The following is a 26,776-nucleotide window of genomic DNA, read 5'->3' as shown; positions in this document are numbered from 1 at the left end:
GCCTCAACTTGCTCATATATCTCCAACAATTCTGCATTATGAGAGGCTACAATCCAACACTACAACATATGCTGACATTTTTTGGAGAATTCTTCTGCTGAAAACCCTAATGCTGCAAGATGATTGGATTTGAGATTTGTTTGCATCAAAATGTTGGGCTTGATTAGTAGATCATCGTGTGGCATCGTCAAATTCTCAACCATTTAACAGATCTTCAGAGCTTCTTGAGAGACAATATAGTTTTCAACTTCTAGAGACAGTAAATCACCTTCATTTTAGAGAGAGAAATTTTGCCAAAATTTTAGAGAGCAGTAGATCTAATTAAGAGAAAATCTACCAGGAAAGAGAAAACAATAAATTTAGTTTTAGAGAGAAAATCAACACTCTTTAGAGAGAGGAAAGAATCAAGAGAGAGAAAGTTAGTGTGGACCTTTGGTCGATTTTATGTGATGCAAAGGGTCACAAGCCCCACTTTTTACTCAAAAAGAAAGGAAAAAGTTAGTGTGGAGATAGGTCTAATAGGAGGATTCTAACTTTGACTTAGAGTTTGGCATGAACCGCCTTTCTAAAGATAGAGAATCTATGAATGCCAAGATGGACTCAATGGCCAATTGTGTCTTCTGGTCTAAACACAGAAAACCTCACCCTAAAACTCGATAGAAGTGAAGTAGATGGCGACCATATACCGCGGGGTCATGGTGTCGTCTGAAGTCCTCTCCGGTCGTGCCTCATCCAAGGGGGGTAGCATCTCGGATTCCTTGAAGGTCTATTACTTATAGACTATGAGGTTTGGTTGCTTTTGGTATAAGACTAGGTTATCATGTCTAGACATTCTAACAAAAGTTATGCTCTATGTGCTTCGCTTGGTTAGAGGTTTACCAAGACATGGATGCCACTTCTTGCTTGTAGTGAGAAGGTTAACGGGTGCACAAGTCCCTCTTCTTCAAAATCGAAGACTCCTCAAATACAAAAATCTCTTGCTTCTCCCTTGTGAAGGCCTCATTGGACGGCTCCTTGCACTTGGCTTCTCTCCTTGGCAACCATGGCATTGGCTGTATGTATCGTGCCAAGAGACAAAAACTCCATGCGACGTTCACTTTGCGTTTCGGGACCTGACCTCATTGCACTAGACTTTGATACAAGAGGCTAACCTTGTTGAAAGCTTGAAGGGCAACAATTGTGCCATGCATATAGATGTCATATCACAATCACAAGCTTTAGTGGCATTTTTCAGACTTTTCAGGTCATGCATAAGGGACGGAGAAAGCGACTGAGAGATGTTGGACAATGTGATGATATCAACTCATTTAAGATTATATACTATGTTAATTCTAAAACCAATCAGTAAATAGGCAAATGGATAAAGTCGTGAAAAATGTTACCTTTGGGTAGAATGGAGAGAGTGAGGAGAGAGGTGGTTGTAGGTAAGGATGAGGAGCTTGATGGAAACAACTTGGTTTTTATTATGTATTTCTATTTACAAGCGAATAAATAAGGAAATGTTGTATCTTGAATGGTGGATCTTCTTGTTATGATCAGATAAGCTTATATCATCGAGGAATTTTTGTGTGCTTTATTGATGTCAATTTGTGAGCTTAAGCAAGTACATACTAACAAGGCCACTTTGTTTTAGTAAAGGGTATGCAATTGGTGATGGAGCTTGAAAAGGATTTGCAAGTGACGAATATTATTTGTAAGGTACATACTTTTTTTGCATTTATATGTATTTTCAAATGTTTTTCTTCTTGGTTGTGTGGCTAGAGGGTCAATTCATTCTAGACTTTTAACACTTGGCTTTTTCTTCGTAAACACGTCGCATGCAAGGGATCTTTTTGATTAAAAGATGATTGTTTCCCTAGCCACTTCTTGTGAAGTTTAGGAATGGGTGAGAGTGGCAGAGCCTCAATGTCGTAGATAAAATTAATGAGTAGTCTCTTTTGCGATATTTTGAATCTGCAAAGACTTCAAGATGTTGGGTGCAACAACTCATTACCTATCAGGTGCATGGAATTGAAATGGTGAAGATCTAGACTTTCCACTTCCACAAATTTTTACTTCTTTTGTTGCGTTAATGTGTGCTACTTACCACGAAGGATGGTTCCTTTTTATTTACCTGAAGAGAGAGAAAGAGAGATGTGTAGAGAAGTGAAATGCTATATTAACGTCTTCAGAAGGCCAAAATGACCTATCAGACCACAGAGTTACAACATGGTGGAATCTAGTACAATGTCTGGGTACAAAAGATGAAAAGTGGGGTGCTGAAAAAAATATCAAAAATCCCTACCTACTAGATGGTAAGTGAGAGAGGGGGGGGGGGGGGGGGGGGGGGGGCTCATACAATATCTGATACAAAGGTTGATACAGGGCTGAGACAGAAGTGATACAAGGGCAGATACAAGAGTGAGCATGATATATAATCCTTATCAAGATCACAAGAGAGAGAAATGAAGTGAAAAGTAATATTAACGTCTTCAAAAGGCCAAAATGACCTATGAGACCAAAAGGTTACATGTGGTGAATCTAATACCAGGTTTGGGTACAAAAAGTACAAAGAACTGAAAAGAGAATAGTGGGTAGGGGTGGGGTGAAAGCTGATACAAAGGGGATACAAAAGGGGGGGGTGAGCTGATACAATGGAGTTCTCTAACAATAGAGGCATCATATACATATATATCAGTATCCAAAAGGTCGTGCCAGTATGGTATGGATCCTCTGTCGCAATCTGCGTCGATGTCGAGAGGGCCCCCTCATCCGTGGGCGACGGGACCTCCCCAACTCTATCGCCCGATCAAGCGGTATGCCTCTGGTTCTTTGGTGCTGCTCTGTTGCTCGAAGTTCTCTGTCTGTGACTCAAAGAAGTACAGCATGGCCAGAGTGACCAGAGTGTCAAAGAGCCAAAGCTTTGTCTGAGGTTCCTAGAACTGAACCTGCAAACATATCCTCTCAAGTCTCCCCAATGCTGCATAGGCTCTGGTCAATCTCGTATCTGCTGCACGCCTTAGGGAAAATACTGGACCACTGAAAAGATAAGTATATGCATTTGCATACTCCACAGTCTCTCGACAATATGTAAAAGTGGGGGCGGACCTCCTTACCCATTGCGCCATAGTGTTAAAGACCATTACCTTGGTCTTACCAAGGTTCACAGACAATCCACTGTCCTGTGCAAATACATGCAATGCATCCAAATGACGTTGCATCCCTCTGGAGAATCTAAGATCAGCACAATATCATCAGCATATAATAGCAACGGAATCCACTTTCGTGCAAGCTGAGCACCTCTATCACCCTCTGTCTGTACATAATCTGAAAACTCATCTACATATATCCCAAAGAGAGTCGGAGATAGGAGACAACTTTGCTTCACCCAATAGTGGAGTGAACCGTGTCGGACATGCGGAACATGGGGGGGGAGAGAGAGAAATGAAATGAAATGAAATGTTATATTAACGTCTTCAAAAGGCCAAAGTGACCTATGAGACCAGAAAGTTACAATGTGGTGGATCTGATACAAAGTCATAGTCAGGGTAACAAGATGACAACAATGACAAAAATGAAATGACAAATGTCACAATAAAATACTATGGAATCCTAAACTACTAGGTGTGAACATCAGCTAGCTGGGATAGCTAGATCACAAGAGATCCAGCATCGGTCGCTGGCGGATCTCATCAATCTCCTCCATGGTCAGTAGTTTGACCGGGCGTCGTGCATGTCGGGCCAAAGTGATCCGAATCCTCTGATGCAGCCTCCGTCGATGTTGTGTAGTCCTCCGTGCAGTCGTGGGCGTCTGGATCTCCCCAGCTCAGTCGCTCGGTCGATCAATGTACCTCTGGTGTGAGGCGACGAGCTCTGTTGTGGTAGTAACTCCTCCGGGTGTCCAGTGGCAGCTCTAAAGAAATCTGTGATCTGTCTCTGAGACTGGCTAGCCTCTCCTCTCATCACGCTCTCTCTGTGTCTGCATAGCTCGAGCAAAAACAAACCCAAGCATCTCTGATCCTCGTACTGTATGACTCTGGAGAATGGTCCAAAGCCCTCTCTGAACAAGCAATGGAAGCGGCCTCGTATCTCGTAGTAGACGGGGCAGTGGCATGTGTAGTGCAACTTTGTCTCAGGCTCGATGTCACACAGGGGGCATGTCCTGGCCTCAGCTGGTACTCCGCTGTATCTCCCAGTCTCGATCCGCAGTTGGTGTGAAGATGTACGTATCTGGCCGATAGTACATCCTATCCCATGAGACAAGTGGGTGTCCATGTATCTCGGCCTCGTCACAAAGCCATCAACCGTAAGCTGGAGGAGATGCTCTCTGTAGAAAGCCATCTCGTGCCCAGCTCCTGTGCTGGCTGTATCCATGTCCTCCTGGTGTCTAGCTGAGTCAAGTCCTGGCGGATGAGCCTGGTGATCTCGGACTGTGTAAGAGTCAGAGAGGGTGCATCCAGTGAGTACTGGAAGGGAGGCAATGTGTCTATGCTGAACCCATGAGCCTGAAACCATGATGTCATCTCCCCATACCAGCATGCTGTATCTCCCTGCATGGCTAACTGTTGAGAGGACTCAAGTGCAAGGCGGGCATATCTGTCTCTGGGAAGTTCCCACATGCGGTGTATGAAGGAGACCGATCTGGTGAGTGCCTCAACCACTAGTGGGGGGGGCAGCTAGCTCTGCTGGAACAATAGCACGTGGTACTGAGGCCTTGGCTCTAATGAGCCGATAGATCATAGAGACCAGAGGCTTCTCCATGTTCCCCCATCCATCACTGCGGCCTGTCCTCCCGTGATGATCTAATGAAGGTCCCCAGATCTCAGCTCCATAAAGTAATGCAGAAGCCACCAGAGTGTCAAAGAGCTAGAGCTTCGTCCTAGGCTCCTGAAACTGAACCTGTGAACACATCCTTTCCAATCTACCCAATGCTGCATGGGCTCTGGTCAGTCTAGTCTTTGCTGCCCTCCTCAATGAAAATGCTGGCCCACTAAAAACCACTTCGAGGTAAGTGTACGCATCTGAATACTCCACAGTCTCCTGGCCGTATGTGAATTCTGGTGCTGACCTCCTGATCCACTGTGGGGTGGTATTAAATACCATGACCTTGGTTTTACCAAGGTTGACGGACAAACCACTTTGCTGAGCAAACCTATTCAAAGCATCCAAGTGATGCTGCATCCCCTCCGGAGAGTCGGAGATCAACACAATATCATCAGCATATAACAATAATGGAATCCATGTCCCTGCCAGCTGTGCACCTCTATCACCATCTCTCTCAATGTAGTCAGAAACCTCATCCACATACATACCAAATAGAGTAGGAGAGAGCGGGCAGCCCTGCTTCACCCCAATAGTGGAGTGAATCGGTGTGGATAGACCCTCTGAGGTGCGTACCTGCCCCACTACTGGCCTGTATAATGCCATGACCCCCCAAATGAGCCATGTGGGTACTCCCATCTGCTGTAATCTGCGCATCAATCTAGCTCTAGGCACTGTGTCAAATGCTTTGCGGAAATCCACAAAGCTACAATAGATCCGTCTCCCACGCGATCTACCCTCCTCAATGATGGCTCTGAGTGTCAAGATATGGTCAAGAGTAGAAAAACCCCTCCTGAACCCTGCCTGCCCGGCTGCGCGTATCCCCTCCCTCTCTGCCCATCTACTTAGCTGCTGCTCAAGAATAGATGCGTACAACCGTGCCAATGTGTGTCCAATCATGATAGTGCGATAATTCCCAGGCTCCATAGGGTCTCCCGACTTGAAGATAGGTACAATAGTAGATAGGCTCCAAGTATCAGGCAAGCCCTCACACATGGCACGGTTAAACATCACTGCTAGAAGCTCTGCTAGTAGATCTCTGGCATGTATGAAATGCTCAGCCACTAAACCATCATGATCGTAAGATTTCCTAGTCCTCATCCTGTCAATGGCCTTCCTCACCATCTCCGTGGTGAAAAAAGCACATGTGTGTGGGCATGGATCGGGAGGGTCGGGAAGGGGGGGGCTGCTCAGGAACTGTGTACAGAGATGATGCGTACTGGCCCCAGTCCTCTGTAGAGGTGATGGCGGGGGGGGGGGGGGGGGGGGGGGGGGTGCTCCTGAAAGAGCCACCATGCCTCACGTGAGTCCTGACTCAAGAACACCTGATATAGATCTTGCTCTAGCCGAGCCAAAAATGCCCTCTTCTTCCGCCGCACTAGGCGTCGGAAGTCAATCTGTGACTGTCTGTGAGTGATGTCCCCCAAAAGCACCTCCCTCTGAAGTCTAGCTCTAGTGTCCCGGCATTCCTCATCATACCAACTGTTCTGGGGCATGCTCCCCGAACGGCGTCTCTGCTCAGGCTAGGTATGTGGGTATGCCTCTGCTGCTGCATCATGTAGTGTCTGTGTCAATATAGTAGTAAGCTCCTCCAGAGGTCACCCTGGCTCCTCTGTGCATAGGCGTCTATAGATCCCATCTATGTATACAGAGTCTGTCTCCCGTGTGAAGGTGTAGCGAGTAGGGGCTACTGTCCGTAGCCTGTGTGCTACACTAAACTGAAAAGAGATTGTCATTGACACAAGAGCATGATCCACTGCCACACCAACAGGTCTTGGTCCAATCGTGAGATCTTGGATACTAGAGATGAGGCTCGGCTGTGCCATGACATAGTCCACTGTGCTGGCTCCATGTCTGTGTGGAAAGCATGTAAAACCCCCTGAGGCGGGAAATCTCTGTAGGCCATTCAAGATGGCCAATCCATGTGCAGCTCCCATGTCTATCAAGTGTCGTCCATACTTAGTGTGTTCTCCATCTTGTGATAGTCTGGATAGGCCTGTCTCTGCAGCATCCAGCTCTCTCAGCATCTCCTCTGAAGTATCATAAAATACTGTCTGATGATGGGCAATCCTAGCATTGAAATCCCCTAGAATGATGATGTCACCATCTCTAGAGAACTCCCATATGTCATCATCCAAAATAGAGAAAGAGGACTGTCCTTTGGGTGGTGCATACACTGACGTGCTCGGAGGAAAGTAGCAAATAGCAATGTAAAGATATCTGTCTGTCTCTGCTCTCAGTCTCACCCACATGTACCTAGCTTGCTCATCTCTGCGGGCTATATGTATCAATGGCTGCAACTCCTCCCTGAATAACACTGCCACTCCTCCTGATCCCTGCCCTCTGCGCTCTGATCGTGTCTCCTGTCTATAGGCAGTCTCCCATCTATATCCACTGATGTGAGGCATAGACTGCCCATGGGCCTGATGTGTCTCAGAGTAGAAGACGATGTCTCTTCCCCTGAAACTATCCTAAATGGCGCCCACATCAAGTCGCATAGATCCATTACAATTCCACGTGGCAACTTTGAGGGTGTTCCCACGGGTCTCGCACCGTCATGTGGAGCGTTGCTCTACAATCACAACCCGGCCATCTCTGTAGAAGGCCATGTTTCACTTCTCCCTTGCCGCTTGAATCTCTGGCATTACCTCTCTCATATGCGCAAGCTGTGTGAGAGTGAGGTCATCTCCAAGGAATATGCCCGTTTTCTTTAGTGTAGGACGCGTCTTCAAGAAGTCCTTTGCCTCCATGGATGGGAAACGGATGATTAGAGCTCTCCCTTTTGAAGTCTCCTCATTGCCTTGTGTCTTCTTCCCCACCCTCCATGCCTTTGTATGAGTAGCCTCACTACCCATCATGCGGAGAAGTTCTTCAACTTCCCCTTCCACATCATCTCGGTCTTTTAGACCGGTTACTCTTATATGCAAAGCTCTAGTTTTCTTTCGTTCTTCTTCTTCTAGAGTCATGTTAATGATTGTAGGAGTGGGGACAGATGTGGTTTCTTTCCCTTTGCCTTTCTTAGCGACTTCTATCCACTTCTCGGCCTCATCCGCCTTCTTTTGCGTCTTCGTGATCACATCCATCCACGAAGACGTCTTTACCATCTTTTGTTTCTCCTCCTCTTTGATCATCCGTACCTGCTCTTTGATGACCTTGATTTCCTCTACTACCGAAGGCTAGAATTCCCCCTCCTCTAGTCCACTGCTCGCTCTATCAGCAAGTTCTCGCTTGAGAGCTGAGACCTCTTCTCTAAGTGCTTTGGAGTCCGCCTTAAGTGCTTGTAGCTCTGCGTGCAGGTCCTCTTTCTCTCTCTGCGGGCCTTCGTTGAGAAACATTTGAAGAAGGTTGGCCTTCTCTTTCCACCATCCCTCCATATCTGAATTCCAGTCTTTCATCTCCCTCTCCATTTGTGTAATCCACTTGTTTGTAAGCACAAAAGTTGCCTTCGGATGGGGCTTACATACCGGTGAAGCAGTCATTACGTGCATCAAAAATAAAAAATACAATCTGCACTTCTGCCAAGTCAACCCACTATGTCCACATCACACATACATCCGTGTCCCGCATGATGCATACATGTGTGCTCCCCATATCAATCATACATTTTTGATTTTTTGCAATTTTTTTTTTTGCAATTTTTTGCAATTTTTTGCAATTTTCTGTCAATGCTGAAAATTATTTAAATTCTGAAATTCTGAACTTTCCCTGCAGGAAATCTGAAAATGTGAAAATGTAAATTTTGCATGTCCGCACTGTAATGCACCTGCGGGTTGGGGGGGGGGTTGGGGCGGAGTCCAGCCGCGAGTAATCCCGTGTGGTGGGGGGTTGGGGGTGGGGGCTCACTGTCACAACAGGGGAGAGGGGGGGGGGGGGGGGGGGGGGGGGGGAGGGCGCAGTCCAGCCCAGATACAAGCTGTAATCTATTCTCTTGCTTTTTCCAGCCAAACAGCCCCTAAGCAAGCAGCCCCTTAGCTCAAATCTTTACCCTACGTAATGCAAAACAATAGATTCAGCTTGCGTAATACTTTGAGAGTGTCGTGTGACCAGTTCCTTGCTGCACCAACTACGCGAAGGTCTAATGACTTGTTGCGCGCACCCTAGGTGATGCGCTGTCTCATTGCGAATCCCTCTACGACCTGATGTCTGCCCAATCATGCAGTCCCACGCGCATACGTTGCCCCCTGTATGGGGGTGAGGGAGCGCAAGGGGAGTGGCTGTGCTGGGTGGGGTGGGCTGAGGGGAGGGGCTGTGGTAGTGGCGCGAGGGGGGGGATTGCACAGAGAGAGAGAGAGAGAGAGAGAGAGAGAGAGAGAGAGAGAGAGAGAGAGAGAGAGAGAGAGAGAGAGAGAGTGTTGAACCTTGCTGCCGAAATCCTTCGTCAAAACCCTAACCCTACCCTGCGTGAAGCTGCTGCAGACCCTCGCGCTGCCCCCACCCGATTTGCGCTCCCGATGTGAGAGGAATCAAGGGCTGAAAGGTGGCTGAAATAACGCAGATCTGGTTGCAAAAACGCAGCCACTCTGTCATGTAAAGCATGGCTGAAAACACAGATTTTGATGATGTCGATGATGGGCAGCAATGGGAGCACTCGATGCGGCGAGGGAATGGCTGAGAAGAGGCTCGATGGGATACTGCAGTACTGGACCGCATTTGGATGGCTAGGCTAACAGATCTCGCGCATCTTCGTCAAAATGGGCTGAAAACTGAAAACGCTAGGCTGATCTGCTGCGAATCTGCAATCGCCGGCTGATCTGTAGCGTAGATGCAAAAACGCTAAGGCTAAGTGCTGATGCAAAAAACGCTTGCTGGTCCTTTGCAAAACGCTAGGGCTGAATTGGCGCTAGATGCTTTTGATGCAAAATGCTAGTTCCTTTGCTCCCTTTATAGGGTAGGTCAGTGCGAAGAATTTTTTAAGGCTTAGGTAGGGCAAAAGTTGAAGACAGTTAAAAAAAGAAATTATTAAATTGATTTATCAATGAACTTGACTTTGGTTAAGTTTCCGGGTGAAAGTGTCACACATCTGCCCACCTGGGAAGGAATGCACACAAAGATAGAGAAGAAGAAGGAGAAGCTCAAGGGCACGAAACATAGAGAGGAGCGTTACGTATTGTGCTAATCCAAAAATAAGGCTAGCTCTAGAATGATGGGTAGACATAGAAGCTGAGGGGAAAACACACCTTAGAGAGGGAAAAATATGCCCCCACAATACAAAGTGTACTCACACACCTCATTACCATAATAGGGTAATTGATATGTAAGAGTTATTGTTTGGCTATCCTGGTGAGTGCAATATTCATGTTCTAATCTCACTCGTTGAGTGGGTCCACCATAACATGTGACTGCTCACTTGTGATGTTACAGGCTTGGACACTCCAAGAGAGAAATCAATAGCAACACAACGGCAAATTCATTGAACTTGACGCGAGAGAGAGAGAGAGAGAGAGAGAGAGAGAGAGAGAGAGAGAGAGAGAGAGAGAGAGAGAGAGATATGAAATGAAATGAAATGTTATATTAACGTCTTTAAAAGGCCAAACTGACCTATAAGGCCAAAAAGTTACAATGCAGTGAATATGATACAATGTCTAAGTACCAAAAATAAAAAGGTACTGAAAAAGGGGTACTATAGAATCTTAAACTTCTAGATGTGAACTAAGCAGCTAGCTGGAATTGTGTACGTTTTGAGTAGGGGCAGAGCTCGGGAAACATTTTTTGTGGACCCGGCTTTGGAACCTTTTCACACGCATATGAACAGGCTAACTCTAAATTTGAGAGGGATAATCACAGTAGAAATCTCATATTATAACTAAAAATTCCATAATTTGAACCGGCTTGAGAATCTTCTTGCCCCGGCCATTTTTCATTTTGAACGGGCTTTGGATAAAGCGAACCTATCTTTTCCCGAGCCCTAAGTAGGGGGGTGAAAGTAGTGACTGAGGGCTAACACAACACAATGTGGGTGTGTGTGGCAGTGTAACAGAGAACGGGTGGAACACAGCCCAAACGTTACGAAACGGCGTTCCGGATGAGTCCTGCTCCCGAAATGGAGTCGAGAACAGAACGCTGTTCCGAAACAGAGTGTAACAGGAACGGTGTTCCGTAACGGAGGGGAATGGGGCGGAACATGAGGCGGAATGGCAAAACCCGGGGCAGAATGGGCAAAAGTAGGCTTTTTGGGGCAGATTTGGGGCTGTTTGGGGGACACATTTGGGGCAGTTTGAGGGCAGGTTTGGGGTTGTTTAGGAGTTTATTTGGGACTAAGTTGAATGGAGGTAATTCAAGCCTTGCTTTAGGCGACCGTTCTGGCCCCGTTTCCGTTCCGCACCCCCTCCTCCTCCTCCTCGTTCTCGTCTCGTTCCGGACCCTCCTGTTCCCGTTCCCTGTTCCCGTTCCGGGTAACTATGGTGTGTGGGGATATAATGGGTAAGAGCTGATACAAAGGCTGGTACAAGATGAGCAGGGTGTACAATCCTCAAAAGAGCTAAATTACTGAAGATTCATCATCGGTCGCTAGTAGATCTCATTAATCTCCTCCATGGTCAGTACTTCAATTGGGCGTCGTGCATGTCGGACCGAAGTGATCCGAATCCTTTGATGCAGCCTCCATCGATGCTGTGTGTGAGGAGAATGTGAGCTCTGCTGTGGTAGTGTCCGCTCTCTCAAGGTGGTAGCAATGCCGCGGTGACCCGTAAAACGCGGACAGTGGCATTCGGTCATAACCTTTTCCCTCAACGACTGTGTAACGCACAACATGGTTTTCCTTATCAAGTAGCCATCCCGAATGGAATATTCCGCTTTTGTCTCCCCATCCCGTATCCGTGTGAAAATGTCTGCAAAATCTATATCTGTGGCATACTGATTGACCATATCCTTGAAGCTCCTATGATGTATCGCGGAAATAGCCAGAACCAACGGCTTTGGAGACAAAGCATCTGCCACCAAATTCTTCTGTCCCTGCACATGGGCAATCTAGAAGTGAAACTGTGACAAGATGTTCGCCCACCGTATCTGCTTTTTTCGATAGCTGCTTCTGTGACAAGAAGTAGCGTAAACTTTGATGGTATGTAAAGACAGTAAAATCCGCTCCGAGTAGGTAATGTCGCCACTGAGTAAGAGCATGGATAACCGCAAAAGCTCTTTCTCATAAATCTCTGCTGTCAATTCAGGCCTTGAGAACAATTGGCTCTGGTAGGCAATGACATGGCGTTCTTGCATTAAGACCGCACCCAGACTACGACCACAAGCATCACAATATACTTCAAATGACTTCTGCAAGTCTGACAAAGTCAAAACTGGTCGTGTAGTCAATTTCTCTTCCAATGTCTGAAAGGTAGTCACCTCTGTGGGTCCCCACGAGAATGGGACTCCTTTCTGTGTTAAGATATGCAAAGGGGAAGCAACCTCTACAAACTTTCTAATGAACCGCCTGTAGTACGAACACAAGCCCAAGAAGCTTCTAACTTCATGGACATTCTTCAAATGGGGCCAATCACGGATAGTCTCTATCTTGGCCGGGTCCATCTGCACTCTTGCTGCTGAGACAATGTGTCCCAAAAAGTGTATCTCTGGTAGGAAAAATTCACTTTTCTTTGCATTAATCACCAACTTGTGATCTTGTAATGCCTGAAAGACCTGAAGCAGATGTTCTCTATGTTCTGCCTCATCCTTGAAGAAAACAATGTCGTCGTCAAAGAAAGTGCCAACAAATAGTCTATACTCTCGAAAAATCTTGAGGCCAAAGGCATGACCAAAAATTCAAATAACCCAAAAGTCGTCCGAAAGACTGTCTTGTAGACATCTCTCGACGCGATTCGGATCTGATGATATCCATCTTTCAAGTCGATCCTGCTAAAGCACGAGGATCCGTGTAGTCGGTCAAGTATATCATCGATTCTAGGAATTGGAAATCCGTTCTTGATTGTGATTTTGTTGAGAGCTCTATAATCGATGCACATTCTCCAAGATCCGTCTTTCTTCAAAACCAACAACACTGGAGAGCATTACGGTGAAGTACTAGGCTGGACTAGACCCTTTTCCAAGAGGTCTTTCACTTGGTTCATAATTTCTTCATTCTGGGCTCGCCTCACACGGTAAGGTGGGCGTTCGGTGGTGTGCTTCCAGGTATCAGATCAATAGTATGATCTTCAGGACGAGCAGGTGGTAACTTGCTTTGCAGGCCCTCTGAGAAGCAATCGGCATGATTGTGGAGAAAATCTTGGCGTTCTTTATCAAGTTAAAACATATTTGTCCTATTCTCATCATTCATCTCTCTCAAGAAGATCGAGTAAACAAACATACTGGATTTCATTTATTTTGAAATGGCCGAAGTCGGTACAATAGGGACAGACTCGTCCTTATGTTTTACATCAAGTACAATGGTTCTGTCCTTTTCTGTGGTCAAAGTCGCTTTTCTCGCCCGATAGTTGACCATGGCGTTGTTCTTGTGGTACCAGGGAATTCCCAAGAGGACATCACAACTTATCAAAGGCATTATGTAGAAGTCCTCATGCCCCAAATACCCCTGACAATGCAACCGAAGTTTGCCAATGACAGGTGTAATGGCTACATCCCTGTCGGGTGCTGCTAGAACAGTAGAACTACCTCTGCTAGCGGTCACATTTGATCGGGTGTGATCTCGAGCCGCGCCACCAATTTAGGTGAAATGAAGTTGGCCTTGGCTCCTTCGTCAAAGAAGATCAGGGCTTCTTGGTCTTTCACTTTGCCCCAAGCTCGGCAAAGTTCTGTACTCTCGTCCATCATCTGTTCAGTCCTTTGCGTCATGATTTCATCTGTGGGGTAGGTCAAACTGCTCGAGTGAATGGCAAAACCCCGTTTCGCATGACTCATTAGCTCCTGAATGGAAGCTGACTTTTGCTCTAAGCAGTGATCTCGGATCTCTGTAGGAAGACCCAAGGTAAACCGCTCAATCAATTGTTTGAACGAGATCTTCTTAAATAAAGAGGCGGGTAGAAAAGAGCTCCAGAATCTCTCACAATAAGCGTCCACTGTATCCTTCTTGGTCATCCGAAGATGGTTCCAAGCAGTTCGTATGTCGCGTTCATACTCTCGAGTCAGCCAAGAAGAAATAAAAAGCCTTTTGAATTTCAGCCATTTAACTGGCACTGTCTTGTTTAAAGGAAGCATGGACCACCAAGTTCGAGCATTTCCCTTGAAGTAAGAGGCAGCCCTCCGAATCTTGGGGTGCTCTGAGTAACGCCCTCCAAAGAAAGCTATGTCAAACTGTTGTATGAAAGACAAAGCCTTCGAAGCATCTCTATAACGAGAAAACGTGTCAAATTTAATTGACTGTCCACCTTCCTTAAAATCTCGGACTTTCTTGCTTTTATCTTCCAGGAAGTCATACTGGTTGGCTTTATAAAAATTCTTCTTCTTTGCGTAGAAGCTATCTGAAGACGAGTCCTCTGTAGAACTGTCAATAACTGGACGAGATTTAGGTTTCTTTGCCTTTTTCTTGCCCTTTCCGAAGCTTTGCTTTTTGCTTCGCTTTTTGCCTTTTCTGTCTTGAGTCAGAGGAGCTAGAAGAAGAAGAAGAAGAAGAAGAAGGAGAAGAAGAATTGAGTACTCCTTCAAATCGAACACGCTTCTTTTGCTTTCTTGGCGATGCAAATGTAGACTGACGACCGAAATAACCCGGGAAGTCAGCGCCTTTCTTCTGCTTTTTGTCGTGCTTTTTAGCTTTGTTTTGCGCGTCAAAAAGCTGAGAAATCCGTGTATAAATCCGTGCATCAACCACCTCTACTAATTCTTGCTCTGTACATCCTGGGAGTAGGACGTTTCTTGAGAGCCGGTTTGAGGGGTGGCTCTGTGGTTTGCCGCCACTGTGAATGCACCTCGTCGAAAGAGGTCTGGTTCATAAATTTTGCAAATTTCGGGTCCTTCGCAAAATTTAGCATCATCTTTGTTGCATCGCCGATCAATTGTCAACGCTCCATCTCTTCGATCTCCGCCTGAGTAGGCCGAGGCGGGCCGTACTCCTCGCGTGAATCTTCGTTGTGGTCTCTTCCCGGATCTCCGGATGCAGAGGAAGTCGACTGATCTCCGTCTGAAGCCATAAGTGCCGCGTAAAAAGGATCGGATTTCCCGTAGAAGAGAAATCGGCGGTGCTCTGATACCATTGTAACAGACTTGGACACTCCAAGTTGAGATTCTACTGCGACGCCCCAAGAATACACTTCAAAACAGTTCACAGTTTACAATTGATTCGACACCGGCCCGATTGAGTTCTGCCTAAAGATATTGGCCCCAAAGACTGGCGCCCCTTTCGGGATTTCTTTTTGTATTAATCTGCAACTCAAAGTACAACCGAGTAGTCGGGACTCACTCTCAGACCCTGCGTCCAGATGCTCTGAGAAGTGAGAGCCCAAACTTCTAATATATAGATTTACAAGGGATGCTAAAAGCAGAGCCCAAAAGCTTCAAAATCAAAAGCTGTCCCAAAAATAAAGCATGGCAATTTCCTCTCACAAGCTTGCTTGTAAAAATTAAAGCAATTCTCATAAAGCCTTAGCGTAGAAAAATTCCCAGGCATTGTGTAGCTTTCTACGTAGCCAAAAGCACAGGCGTCCGTACACTGCTTTCTGTGAATCGCACCGTGTTTTGCGGGGGCTGCCGTACAGCCATGCCACGTCAGCATTTTACCGGACTTGCCACGTCAGCGTTTCTGCCTCTCCACCAGGACAATTCCAGGCCAAAGGAAATGTGTGTGTGTGTGTGTGTAGGGCAGCCACGTCACCTGTTTGTGACAGATTCACCCTTTTCCGCTGCACCTTTGACACACACGAGTCTCATGTTATGATCAAGATTCTCAAACTGCAAAGTATCCAAGTAAGATCATGATTCTTCTCTGTTCATTAAAGAACGAGTCTTCTCTGGATTTAATGGTGAGAATAAACTCTTTGCCATGATTTCATAGTAACGGTTGTCTATTTAGCAGCAAGCATGGCAATTTTTCTTCTTGTATACTTGACATTCTTTTTGCGATATAGTAGTCTTGTAAAACAAGCCAGTTACAGGTTATGAAATTTTCATCACAGGCCCACCATCTTTGCAGAGGAACTGGTGGCATTTTGCTGGATATTGATTGACCACCCCCTTTATAGTAAGATCTATTATTACCACCAAAGATAGATGCACCCCCATCTACCTAATCTTCAACCTCAACATTTAGTCTTAAGAGAAATTAGTGAGAGTTTCTTGGGTATACATCGTCCAATCCACATAATAATGTCACCATATATCACTTTTCAGCTTACCTAAAACGTGAAATGCTTGAAGCTCCTGAAACTTGTTAGGCTTGAATGAGACACCTTTTGTAAAGCTTTGGGATGAATCTTTCACTTCTGTTGATTAGTTGTACCACAATAATTCCCCGATTTTAATATGTTAAATTTTTGGTCTCGCATTTCGTCCTATATTTCCGAATTGGGGTTACCGTGAAATGTGCATTTCAGCTGGACCGTAACGTGAAACGCTTGAAACGTTTCATGCTTGGCTGAAACGCCTACTGAAACACTTGAAATCGTTCTGGCAAAAATGTATCTGCAAAGTATATACTTCAAAGTGCCCTAGCCAACATGCAGACACATTACAAACAGGATACGTGACTCGTAAAATCAGAAACTATGGTATCCCTTGATGTTTATAAATTGATGTTTTGGTTCACGTTTTGGTCAACTTTTTCCCTACGGGCTGAAACGTTTCTTACCGAAACTCCGCGTTTTTGCATAAAACCGTAAACGTTTCAAAGTGACGCTGTTTGTGATGGGGTAAAATGTTTAACGTTGAAGCTCCTTGTTCAAAATCAAAGGTTTCAGGGCTGAAACTTTTCATGGTGACACTGGCTACATTTCTTGCTAGCAAAATGCGTTGAAAAGGTGTAAGCACACTTCAAAATCTTCGAAACTTATGGCGTAGCATTTCTGCCTAAGCACGGGTTTAGTTTCAACTTCTGTTTTGATCGTATGTCCATGGCAGGATAGGGGTAGTTTTGCATTGAGCATGAGATCTTGCCTGATTGCAATCTACGTTCAATCCGTTTCGAAGTTGATTTTTTTCTTCAAACTAGTGTTAGTCTGCAGAATTATAGTTGAATTTCCACTGTGCCACAGAATGGAAGAAGGCATCTGGCTTCAGCTATTGATGAGGTTTCACAGAATTTGCTGGTGACCTCCAATGTGAAAAGAAAGCAAGTTTTACTGGTAGGCATATATTTTCTCAAATAAGCACTGTCTTGTTGACTGATTGCATAATTTAATGTGATGCAAAGCGTAACAGCTGATGCTAAGAGTCTCGGTGTGGGGCAGCTTCAGTATTTTACTTGTACTGCCAATGCCTGATTGTGCTCATTTTCTAGCAAACACTGCTTTTGTTGAATTAGAGCTTCTTTACCTACTTTGACCTGGAGTTTCAAGCTGCTAGAGAAGTCGTCTGTACAAAAATCATCCTGTCCAAGCTTGGGTTGGTCTTCATGTTTGCAGGATATTTTACCCATTTTGATAAAGATACAGCATGCAATGGATATCAAGTCTCGACTTGAAGGCATAGCTGATGATGGTGATTATGCCAAAGTAAGTTAGAAGGCTGCAAAGTGTCAATTCTTGGAGAAGCCATTCATTGAAATAGATTTCAGTAAGGAAGAATGAAAGATGGAGCAACTTGCAGAAAGAAATAATTGCCTTGAAAGTAAATTCCAAATCAGTGCTCGAATAAGCCTTTTTTTTGGGATGCAGGCCTTGCGAATGTGCTCTGCTTGCATGCAACTTATGGATAGCTGCTCTGGCATTGCAGCTATTGTGGATATGAATTCTAACATAGAGGTGCATCCCATCTCAGTAAATCTTTTACTTATGATTGTTGGGAGATATGTAATCTAACACAGAGGTCCATTCCATCTTAGTAAAGCTTTTGATTATGATTACTCGATATTTATACATTATTTTCCTTTCTGAAGCTTGATTTCCAAGACAGTCATTAAGATTTTCTTAGCTATGCAGTAGCTGGCTTCATTGAAGAGTTTTTTCCTCATTTTTTCAAATCGTAAAGAGCACAGGTATTGTTTGATTGTAGGATTGGTTACAACGGACACTGGAAAAGGTTGATCTTGTGCTGGTAGATGTATGCCACAGCTTTGATGCTGATAAATACAAAATGGTACGAATGAAACTTTTTCGTGTGGTTATTTTCTGCTTGGTTGTGTTCTTTAAATTTGCATGGTATTGGCTTGTAGTAGTTTGTGGAGATTTGTTTTTGATGTTGTTTATGCTTCATACAACTCATTTCTTGTTGGATTGGTCAATTCAAATTACCAACACTGTATAAGAGGACAGTATGTTCATTTCCATAAAGGTGAGCGTGTGGTACGATCGAATATGATATGGAGAATCCTATAAGGCTGTAGAAACAGGTGTTCTGGTATTATTGTACTTGTAAGCCAGCTTCAGCTTGGATGGCAAGATTATTGCTCTCTTATGAGTATAGGGCTTCTCATAACATAGGGAATATGTGAATATGGCTAATGCTACTTTTGTAAACTTGAGATTATCAGGGACAATATACAGCAGCTAAATAAAGTATGACACCCATGTACAGACTTTTTTTTTTTTTTGTTTTATGTCCTTTGTTTCTAATTATCGTGTTCCCTTGCAGGTGATTGATGCATATGCTATGATAGATGATGGAGGCTTGGGTGAAAAAGTACAGAATTGTTTTGTACAGATAGTTGTTTTGGAAACACACTCTGTTCTCAAAAGCATACTATATGAGGTAAACAGTACATTCTTATTTTTACAGATAGTTGTTTTGGAAACACACTCTGTTCTCAAAAGCATACTATATGAGGTAAACAGTACACGAAATTTCTGATAAAAGTATAAATGTTGGTCATTGACACATGTTGCATTCTAATAAGGGCTGCCTGCAACTTCATGAAAACTGCGGAATTTGTTTTGAAATTTGTCTTTTTCCTTAAATCTGTAATTCATGGTGGCATTCAAGGGTCTAGCGAGCAAAAATCTTTGCACACTCATCATCATTTTCTGGTCTGGTTTACATGTCTATGAAGCTTTGTGGTTTAGCTAGCGAACTTGATGGAATGTTGAAGGACACATGAACTTGATGGGACTTTCTTATGTTGATGACAAGCACTCTTGATCTTTGCATGAATAGATGTACATGGTCACGTTACTTGCTGTGGAACTCCCTGATGAGAATGTGGGAACACGGGGAATGTTGGGCTCAAGAATTTTGATGCAGATTTTGAGCACTGGTACAGTCTGGTGACTCCTATTGTGACGAAAACCATTCCTCTAAAGCTCTTAAAACTTCAGCGAAGGCTTGGGTCACCGATCTTCCAAAATTATGACAGTTTTTTTGGCTTTATTGTGCTCGCTGTGCGTGTTGTTAACTTGCATTTTGTGTATGCCTGCTCGAACTTTGCCTGCGCTGTGTTCCTCAGCACGAGACCAAAGGGAGAGGAAGCTACGTCTCATTGAATGTCCAAAAAGAAGATGGTCTATCAAAGAGCAATGAGCAGATAATGGAGCTTAAAAGACTTTAGGGTTAGCTTCATTAAAGACCTCCAAAGGTTAGTGTTAAAAGTCCTTAGACCTAGGACCTTTCGGTACTTTAGACCTTAGGCAAGCTAGGCCTGTGCTTGTCGTGCTTAATGACTAAGGTGCTTGAGGTGCTTGTCGTGCCTAATGACTAAGGTGCTTGAGGTGCTTGTCATACTTGACGACTAAGGTGCTTGAGTTGCTTGTCATGCTTAATGATTGAGATGCTTGAGATCCTTGTTGTGCTTGATGACCAAGGTGCTTGAGGTCTTCAAGTCAAAGATGAGCCCTAAAGGTAGGGGCATGAGAGAGAACACTCACATACACACTCAAGGCAAGCCCAAGACTCAAGAGGCATTAAGGCCACATGTCAGGCCCCTTGCAATATTTTTTGCAATATTCCCCTCATAATGTGCCTGAATCCTATTGGATGACCTATAGGAAGGTCCAATGAGAATTTAGATTCAATTAAATAATTAAGATCTTTCTCTTAAAGGGGGAAAGGAAGACACTTGTCCAAATGCTACAATAAATAATCAAGATCTTTCTCTTAAAGGGGGAAAGGAGGATACCTATTCAAATGCTACAAGTAAATAATTAAGATCTCTCTCTCAAAGAGGGAAAGGAGGACACTTGTCCAAATGCTACACCCCTTGCTTGTTATGACTAGAGCCATTCATTGGCTAGTCCAAAGCTTGAGCCAATAGGCTTGTAGCAAGAGTAAAGTAGCAAAATCGAATTCTCTCTCTCTCACACATACACACCCATTGTGTGTTGTGTACACAAGTCATATCCTTCTCCAAGCTTGAGAAGTGGTCGAGCCTACACCAACACCCCTTGGCTATGGAATGCAAATCCAACCAAGATACATCCTCTTCTCTTTACCTTCCTCACTCCTTGCTAGCTCTCTCCACCTTTGAAGGTGTTTGAGGCATAGTTACCCGGAACACGGAACGGGAACCGCGACGGCCTCCCTGCGGGACGGGGGAACGGGAACGGGAACGGGAACGGGAACAACGCGAAACGGGAGGCTTAAAAAACACTCAAACAATGCTATTTTTAGCGTCATGCGTTTGAATATAAGTAGTACCAGAGTCCTTTGACTCTAATGCCCACAAAAAACACGATTCGAAGACCATTCAACCTTATTATGACTTGATTGGGATGCGCGGCGCCGCGGCCATGATACATACACAACATTGAACAAACACAATGCCCATACACAATAACACATGTTGTTACAGATTAGAGCTCTCAAATAATTGCAAGAGTAGAAGTCAGAGATAAGACTTGAAACTTTGAAAGTTGAGCCATAACATTGAGCAAAATACACTTTTCGCTTAATTTTGGCCAAGGCTCGCCAAGGCGCTAGAAAAAAACCAAAGGTGACTTATACCATAATGAGACTACAAGAGGGCCAAACCACAATACTAAAAGACCAAAGGTGACAAATACCATAAAGATGCTACAAAGAGGGTAAGGATAATGGAAGTCCTAAAGTCGCCCTCTTGAGTCTCAAGACTCAAAAGAACCAACGGAAGCAAACCTCCTTCCGAGGAATCCGAAGAGGATAACAACAAGTTTCCAGCAGGGGATCTCGACAAAGCGGAGTACAAGCGTCAACTTCAGGTTGTGCAAAGCGAATGATCAAGCAAGGACCCGAACTACCCGAAGTATCTGACGAATTATCCGCTTGATGAGGTTGACATTCGATGGCAGAAGGCCATCCATTCACCTATGAAGTCGGCCATGAAGACCAAAGCAAAGCCGAGTGCAAAAAATGTACTCGCTAGAAAAGTTGATGAAACTCTGGAATAGAAACCACTCACATGATGAGAACCAACAAGCACTCTCGGAAGTAAAGTAAATCAGAGGGTTTTGCCAACTACTTAGGCTGGAAATCGACTTTCAAGGCGGTTAGTGGATCCAAGAAGCGTGTTCGCTTCGAGGATGCCCCAATTCTTCTTCGTCTTTAGAGAGTTCCGACATTTCCTCTTCCTCTAGCTCAAGTGAGGATGAGAGGTGGAAGAAGCGGAGAAAGACCAAGAAAAGCAAGAAAAGAAAATTCAAAAAGAAGTCTAGAGAGCATAGAAAGCAATCTAGCAGTTCAAAGGAGGAGACCTCGTCTTCTTTAGACAGTTCAAATAGTGATACACACACTTTTGGTATCATTCATGGGAGGAAGCAGAATCACATGTTGACAGTCACTTAGTATGACAACGTTGAGAAGAAGAAAAGAAGAGGAAAGAGTTCAAGGATGGGGGTCAAGGCATAAGGTTTGATATCTTTAAGGGCTACAAGGATTCTCATCGAGCCTTTCTTACAAACAACAGTTTGACACTGCTCTCTCTCAGGGGCAACTTATTTGAAGCCTCCAAAGTATGGAAGGCAGTATTGTTTCCAAAGGGCAATGCTAAGCCTCAGACATGATGGTCGATCCTAGACATGACCCTGCTTTTGTAGAAAACAACTCCAAGAATGCGGGTGAAGTTCAAGAAAGTGTTCACTTTTGTATGATTGAGTGAGTAGTACGAACATGATGTGATTACGGCTTTGAACCAAACGAAGAGGCCGAAAGACGAATACTTGGCTACGTATTTTCAATGGTTTTGGGATACCTTTTTGCCAGTTGCTTCTTTTTGGAGATTCCTTTTCTGTAGCAAATGGATTGGCTTTCTTGTAGATTCCCTAAAGAGATTCGATGATACTAGACCCAAAATTTTCTCCCGCTCCATTATTTCCTATCTCTAATTATCCTTTCTCACAAACTGGAGTGATGGGAGGTGTGTTTTGCACTATGGCAAATGTAAACCCTACTTTCTAGATTCTTGCACATCTATTGCTACTTCCTTACCACCCTCACCCTTACCCCCGCCACGGCCACCACCATTACCATCGCCACTGAAGTTCAACCCCTTGACAAGACTTTATCTCTTTTGTATCCTGGCTATTTTCCGTATTTTCATCCTTCCATGACCGGTCCTAAGCCTCTCAAGGATGGAGGATCTACAATCAAATAGGACACTTTTTTTGCTGTCAAGTATCATCTCGGGCTTTAGAGTTCCTTCAACAATTTGAATTTTGGTGTTGTCTTCAACAATGGTTATTATTTTGAAGATTCAAAGCTTGCCAGAGTTGCCGAATTTCTCGAAGGCAATGCTCAACATTGGTGGAGTGCCTAATTGCATGACTTCACTCACCCAAGACTTGGCAATGATTCCAAATAGCTCTTGTGAAGAATCATCTCATCGCTATTTTTGGGCTCGACATTCTTTTTGCTTGGAACCAATTATTCATGTATCTCAGGAGACCTTGGACGGCTAGAACTAGAAGTTTTGGGATGTTTACTTATTATAGGCCTCAAATTTTAAAGACTGCACCTTGGAAGATCGAAACGAGAAACACGTGTGGATTACCTTCTTCATTCAGAGAGTAGTGTGTAAAAATTATAGGTTCCTCTATGCAAGAGCTTATGGATTGTGTCGCTTTGATATCAGATGGTGGAATGCAAACTTCAGTTTCCTTCCAAGGAATCTATGCCCAAGTACACCTCTCAACCTTTATCTTTTAGGCAATCCACTAACACATCATCTGATTCCACTCGAAACAACTGGCAAACCTTTAAGAACTTCAATTTCCTTGCGTGCAAGGTGAGTTTCTGAGAAAGCACAACCAAGCCGGTCATTAGTTTTCGTCCTTGTGCCCTCCTACCACAACCCACTTTGGTTGCAACCCATAGCCTAACAAATAAACCAAACCCTCTGTTGGAATAGTTGTGGATATGATAGGTGAAGTTTCCCATGATGAATCTCACGTATATTGTAGAATTTGGGGGCATGTCAAGGGAGAAAAATCTTTGATCTTCTTTAACCATGGAGCCTCTCAAAATTTCCCTTTTGAACACTTCGTCCGCGAACTTGGAATTGATTACGCTCAACTTGGAGACTCTAATCAAGCAGAATTAGCTACGGGTGACATGAACCGGCATCACCCTAGATTGGCTCTCTTCCGTTGAAGGTTCAGGATTGTTTAGGCATGGTTGACTTTCACACATGAAGTCTCCGGCGTTTTTTTAGGCATGCCATTGTTTTATAAGAGCTTTGCTTGTTTGGATGACGTATGAATGTCATCACTTAACCGTAGAGAGGGAAGACCATCATTTTGGATGTGAAAAGAGGATACACCCTCTTCTTGAATTGCGTACACTTTGTCGTAAACTTTGATTAGCAGCAGATCACACTATGTTTGCAAATGTGTTAAGAGTCATAGTTCTACGTGCAATCTTATAAATGTAGCGTGCATTATCTAATTATTGAAGATGCTAATGAGAAACAAAATAGTTGACTATGTATTCCAATAGCTCTTGGCATCCAGTAACGTGACTCCTTTTGCGGCTATGTTTGCTCATAACTATGTAGCCTCTGTAAATTTCTTAGACCACGCAAAAGATTTGAGACTTCACTCCAACTACTGCATGAAGTGATGGCATTCTCTTTAGGCAACTCCAACATGAAAGGGCCCACAAAAAGCATCAAACAACTCCGTCTCAAAGAAAGGCCTCTCCATATCCATCTGTGCGCCAATCATGACACATTGCTTAACATGAGCCCACACCTCAATCCTACAGGTCTCCCTGCTCATTGAGGCATAGTTGCGGGAAACGGGGGGAAATGGCCCACTTAGAAAATGTGGGGAAACGGCACCATGTGTGTTTCCCCCCATGCACAGAAATGTGTTTTCCCGCTTGTTTCCTGCAAAATGATGAAAGAGGAAATGCAAGCCAAGTGGGCCGTTTATAATAAGTATTTTGGGATCGTTTTTTGCCAGCACAATTTTTTTTTTTTAATAAGAGCTAGTGTGGCCTTTTTATTGACCACTAGTTATGAACGGTAGTGCATGTTTAATTGTGCGATGGGAAGTAATGCTTAATGGCAAATATGCTCCATTAACAATCTAATCCACTGCTTCTGTCTACTATTCAAAAATAGAAGAGCAAAGATAAATGGTGGTCAATTCTTTACTTCAAATTTTACTTTGACTAAAAGGTCCCACTGTGTTTTAAAGCTTGCACAATGGCAGATATTTCTATATAGTGGGGAGGATATTTAACTCATGCTTCCGCAACTTTCTAGAGTAATCTGAAACAATTCTTCCGTCTTGACACCCAAGTTGGTTCCACTAGCTTCACATGTTACCAGAAAATGTTTTCCTAGCCTATTCTACAAGATGAGCTTAGATTTTTTCTTGAGGAAGAACACATGTTCATATCGGGGTTAGAACTCACCATGCAGGAGATTCCTTCTTCATACTGTAATAGTAATTATTTTTATTTCAATGAATATCAAACATGTGGGCACCCTATCATGTTATATCTGTTCTACATATTGAAAATAATTTCAAGAAATATCTAGACAATATGGTTTAGGTATATGAGTACTCTACCTTTGGTACACAGCCTCGTGCATACTCCCATTCTTTGTTGGTGATTTTTTCATTTCTTGTTCATGACTACTTTGATCTCGTGGCGTATAAGAAACATAACTTCTGAATCTGCCTCACATGGTTACTTTGACCTTATGATTACATAATACATTCACAAATTTTGGATCCGCCTTGCATTCACATCAATCATGGAAACTATATAGGTATAATCGTGTGTCTGGGTGTGCGTGCACGGTTGTGGGGTATAGCATACGTTCCTACAGAGTTAGACACCTACTTTTGTTCAGTGTTGATGTCAGGGGTGGGTTATAGATTTAGTCTACACTATGCTTTGAGTCTATAAATTGCTCTTCTTTATAGGTGGATTTGGACCTTTTCTGATATCCTCTAGGTTTATGCAAATTGAGTCAGTTCAAAGGATGCCGTGGGAGAGAGGAACATTACTGAAGGTCTTAATCTGTTTGTGAGAGTTGGAAATGTTATCTTATGCCTCACTCAGTCTTCTTGGAAGTTGGCACAGAGCAAAGGACACTTGCTAGTTTGGCCTTCATGGTTTTTTTTTTGGTCACGTGTGTTATTTTCTGCTCTAGTCGGCTTGAATGCTGGCCATTAGGAAGCAATCAAGGAAAGAGCATTTAACATTGCTTGAGAATGTTCATTTTTAATTTCTTTATATGTGAGAACGTGTCTAGTAGTATTTATTATCTTCTGTTGTTTCTTTTACTTTCCAGGGTGAAGACCAAGAAGTCTCTCAAAAGAAATGTAGGTATGTGCTGCTACCGAGCGTCATGCATATATCTGATTTATTTTCCAAGACTGATTGTTGTATAAATGCAAAATTCTGAAAGTTTTGGCATCAAGTTAGTAGCACATACACCTTGCTATATAAACAAGCATTGAAAATTGTTAATTATGTAAGATTTTCTTGTTTTTGTACCAGCTAAAGAAAGGTGAGCTGGGTGCTCGTTGAGTGTTTTTTCTTGTTTGACTCTTTATATTTTTTAAATAGCTAATTTCAATTGAGAATGTGCAGTATTGGTAACCAGTATAATCATAGTGATTCAGTCTAGTGAAAGACATTGATTGATGAAACTTAAGAAATATGGAGTAATTTCTAGGCAGTTGAGAACTTCATCGAGCACTAAGGAGTGTTTCTAAACAACCATTCATAATTTTTTAAGAGATGAGTCTCTCTGTATCTTGAGCTGGGGTTTGAGAGCGCAGACAGGAGTCTGCACTGTCTCTGTGGCTCTTATCATATTCCTTTGCTCGTATTGATCTTTCCATACTCTCTACTTACTTTGTAACCTTTTATATTCTAGTGCTTAGCATGTTACTTGATAAAGTTAGATCTGCCCTGCAGCTCTGCTGCAATGGGCTCGCCTGCAGTACTTCAATTCTGTGTCTGCTGCTTTGCTGCACCCACCTGTACCCTGCGCATGCCCAGCTACCAGCCCTCCAGTCTGCTGGCAGCTGCTCACTACCTCCCAAAGCTCGCTGCCCCGCCACAGTCCTCTCAACTCGTAATAGCCAGTCTGCCATTGCTTTACTCGCATTCCTCTTCCACATTCACACTTAGCAGAGTAGAGAGACATGTCTTAGGTGTACAGGGTTTTGAGTCAGAGTCTGCTGGGGCTTTATTTGATGTCCCTTGCCTGTTAGCGTTCTCCTTGGCCCATAGGCCTCAGCCTGTGGTGTGGGTTTTTGTACCAAACTAACCATGGAGAACAACTTGGCCTATGAGACAAATCAATGTACACCTGTGGTAATGACAAAACTAGAACTAAAGCTAAGGATTGGAATTGGAAAGGGTAATTGCCTGGAGTATACGATAACTGGGAGAGGGTAATGTAACATAATGCAGAGGAGGATGCAGCTCTACGACTAGGGGATTATAATGAAATTGGGAGTACCAAGCATAATGTGCGTAAGGCCCGTCTCACACACGGGCACCGTACAAGCGCCAA

At 43.9% G+C, this 26,776-nt stretch overlaps 1 protein-coding gene across 3 annotated transcripts in view; it reads left to right on the top strand.

The window, feature by feature from the left end:
* The window catches only part of LOC147434071 (coiled-coil protein), a 167,844-nt gene that overhangs the window by 25,903 nt on the left and 115,165 nt on the right, over positions 1–26,776 (top strand). For all 3 annotated transcript variants that reach the window (XM_086490693.1, XM_086490691.1, XM_086490692.1), the window contains 7 exons: positions 1,634–1,698; positions 16,926–17,015; positions 17,295–17,384; positions 17,547–17,633; positions 17,884–17,967; positions 18,463–18,579; positions 25,541–25,575. In XM_086490693.1, the coding sequence (XP_086346819.1) occupies positions 1,634–1,698; positions 16,926–17,015; positions 17,295–17,384; positions 17,547–17,633; positions 17,884–17,967; positions 18,463–18,579; positions 25,541–25,575 (568 nt within the window). The remainder of the gene's footprint in view (positions 1–1,633; positions 1,699–16,925; positions 17,016–17,294; positions 17,385–17,546; positions 17,634–17,883; positions 17,968–18,462; positions 18,580–25,540; positions 25,576–26,776) is intronic.

Source organism: Adiantum capillus-veneris, chromosome 19 (assembly GCF_014529385.1).
Source record: "Adiantum capillus-veneris isolate H3 chromosome 19, ASM1452938v2, whole genome shotgun sequence".
Classification (NCBI taxonomy): domain Eukaryota; kingdom Viridiplantae; phylum Streptophyta; class Polypodiopsida; order Polypodiales; family Pteridaceae; genus Adiantum; species Adiantum capillus-veneris.
The sequence above is the reverse complement of the archived record's forward strand: the minus strand, read 5'-3'. Positions and strand labels throughout refer to the sequence as shown.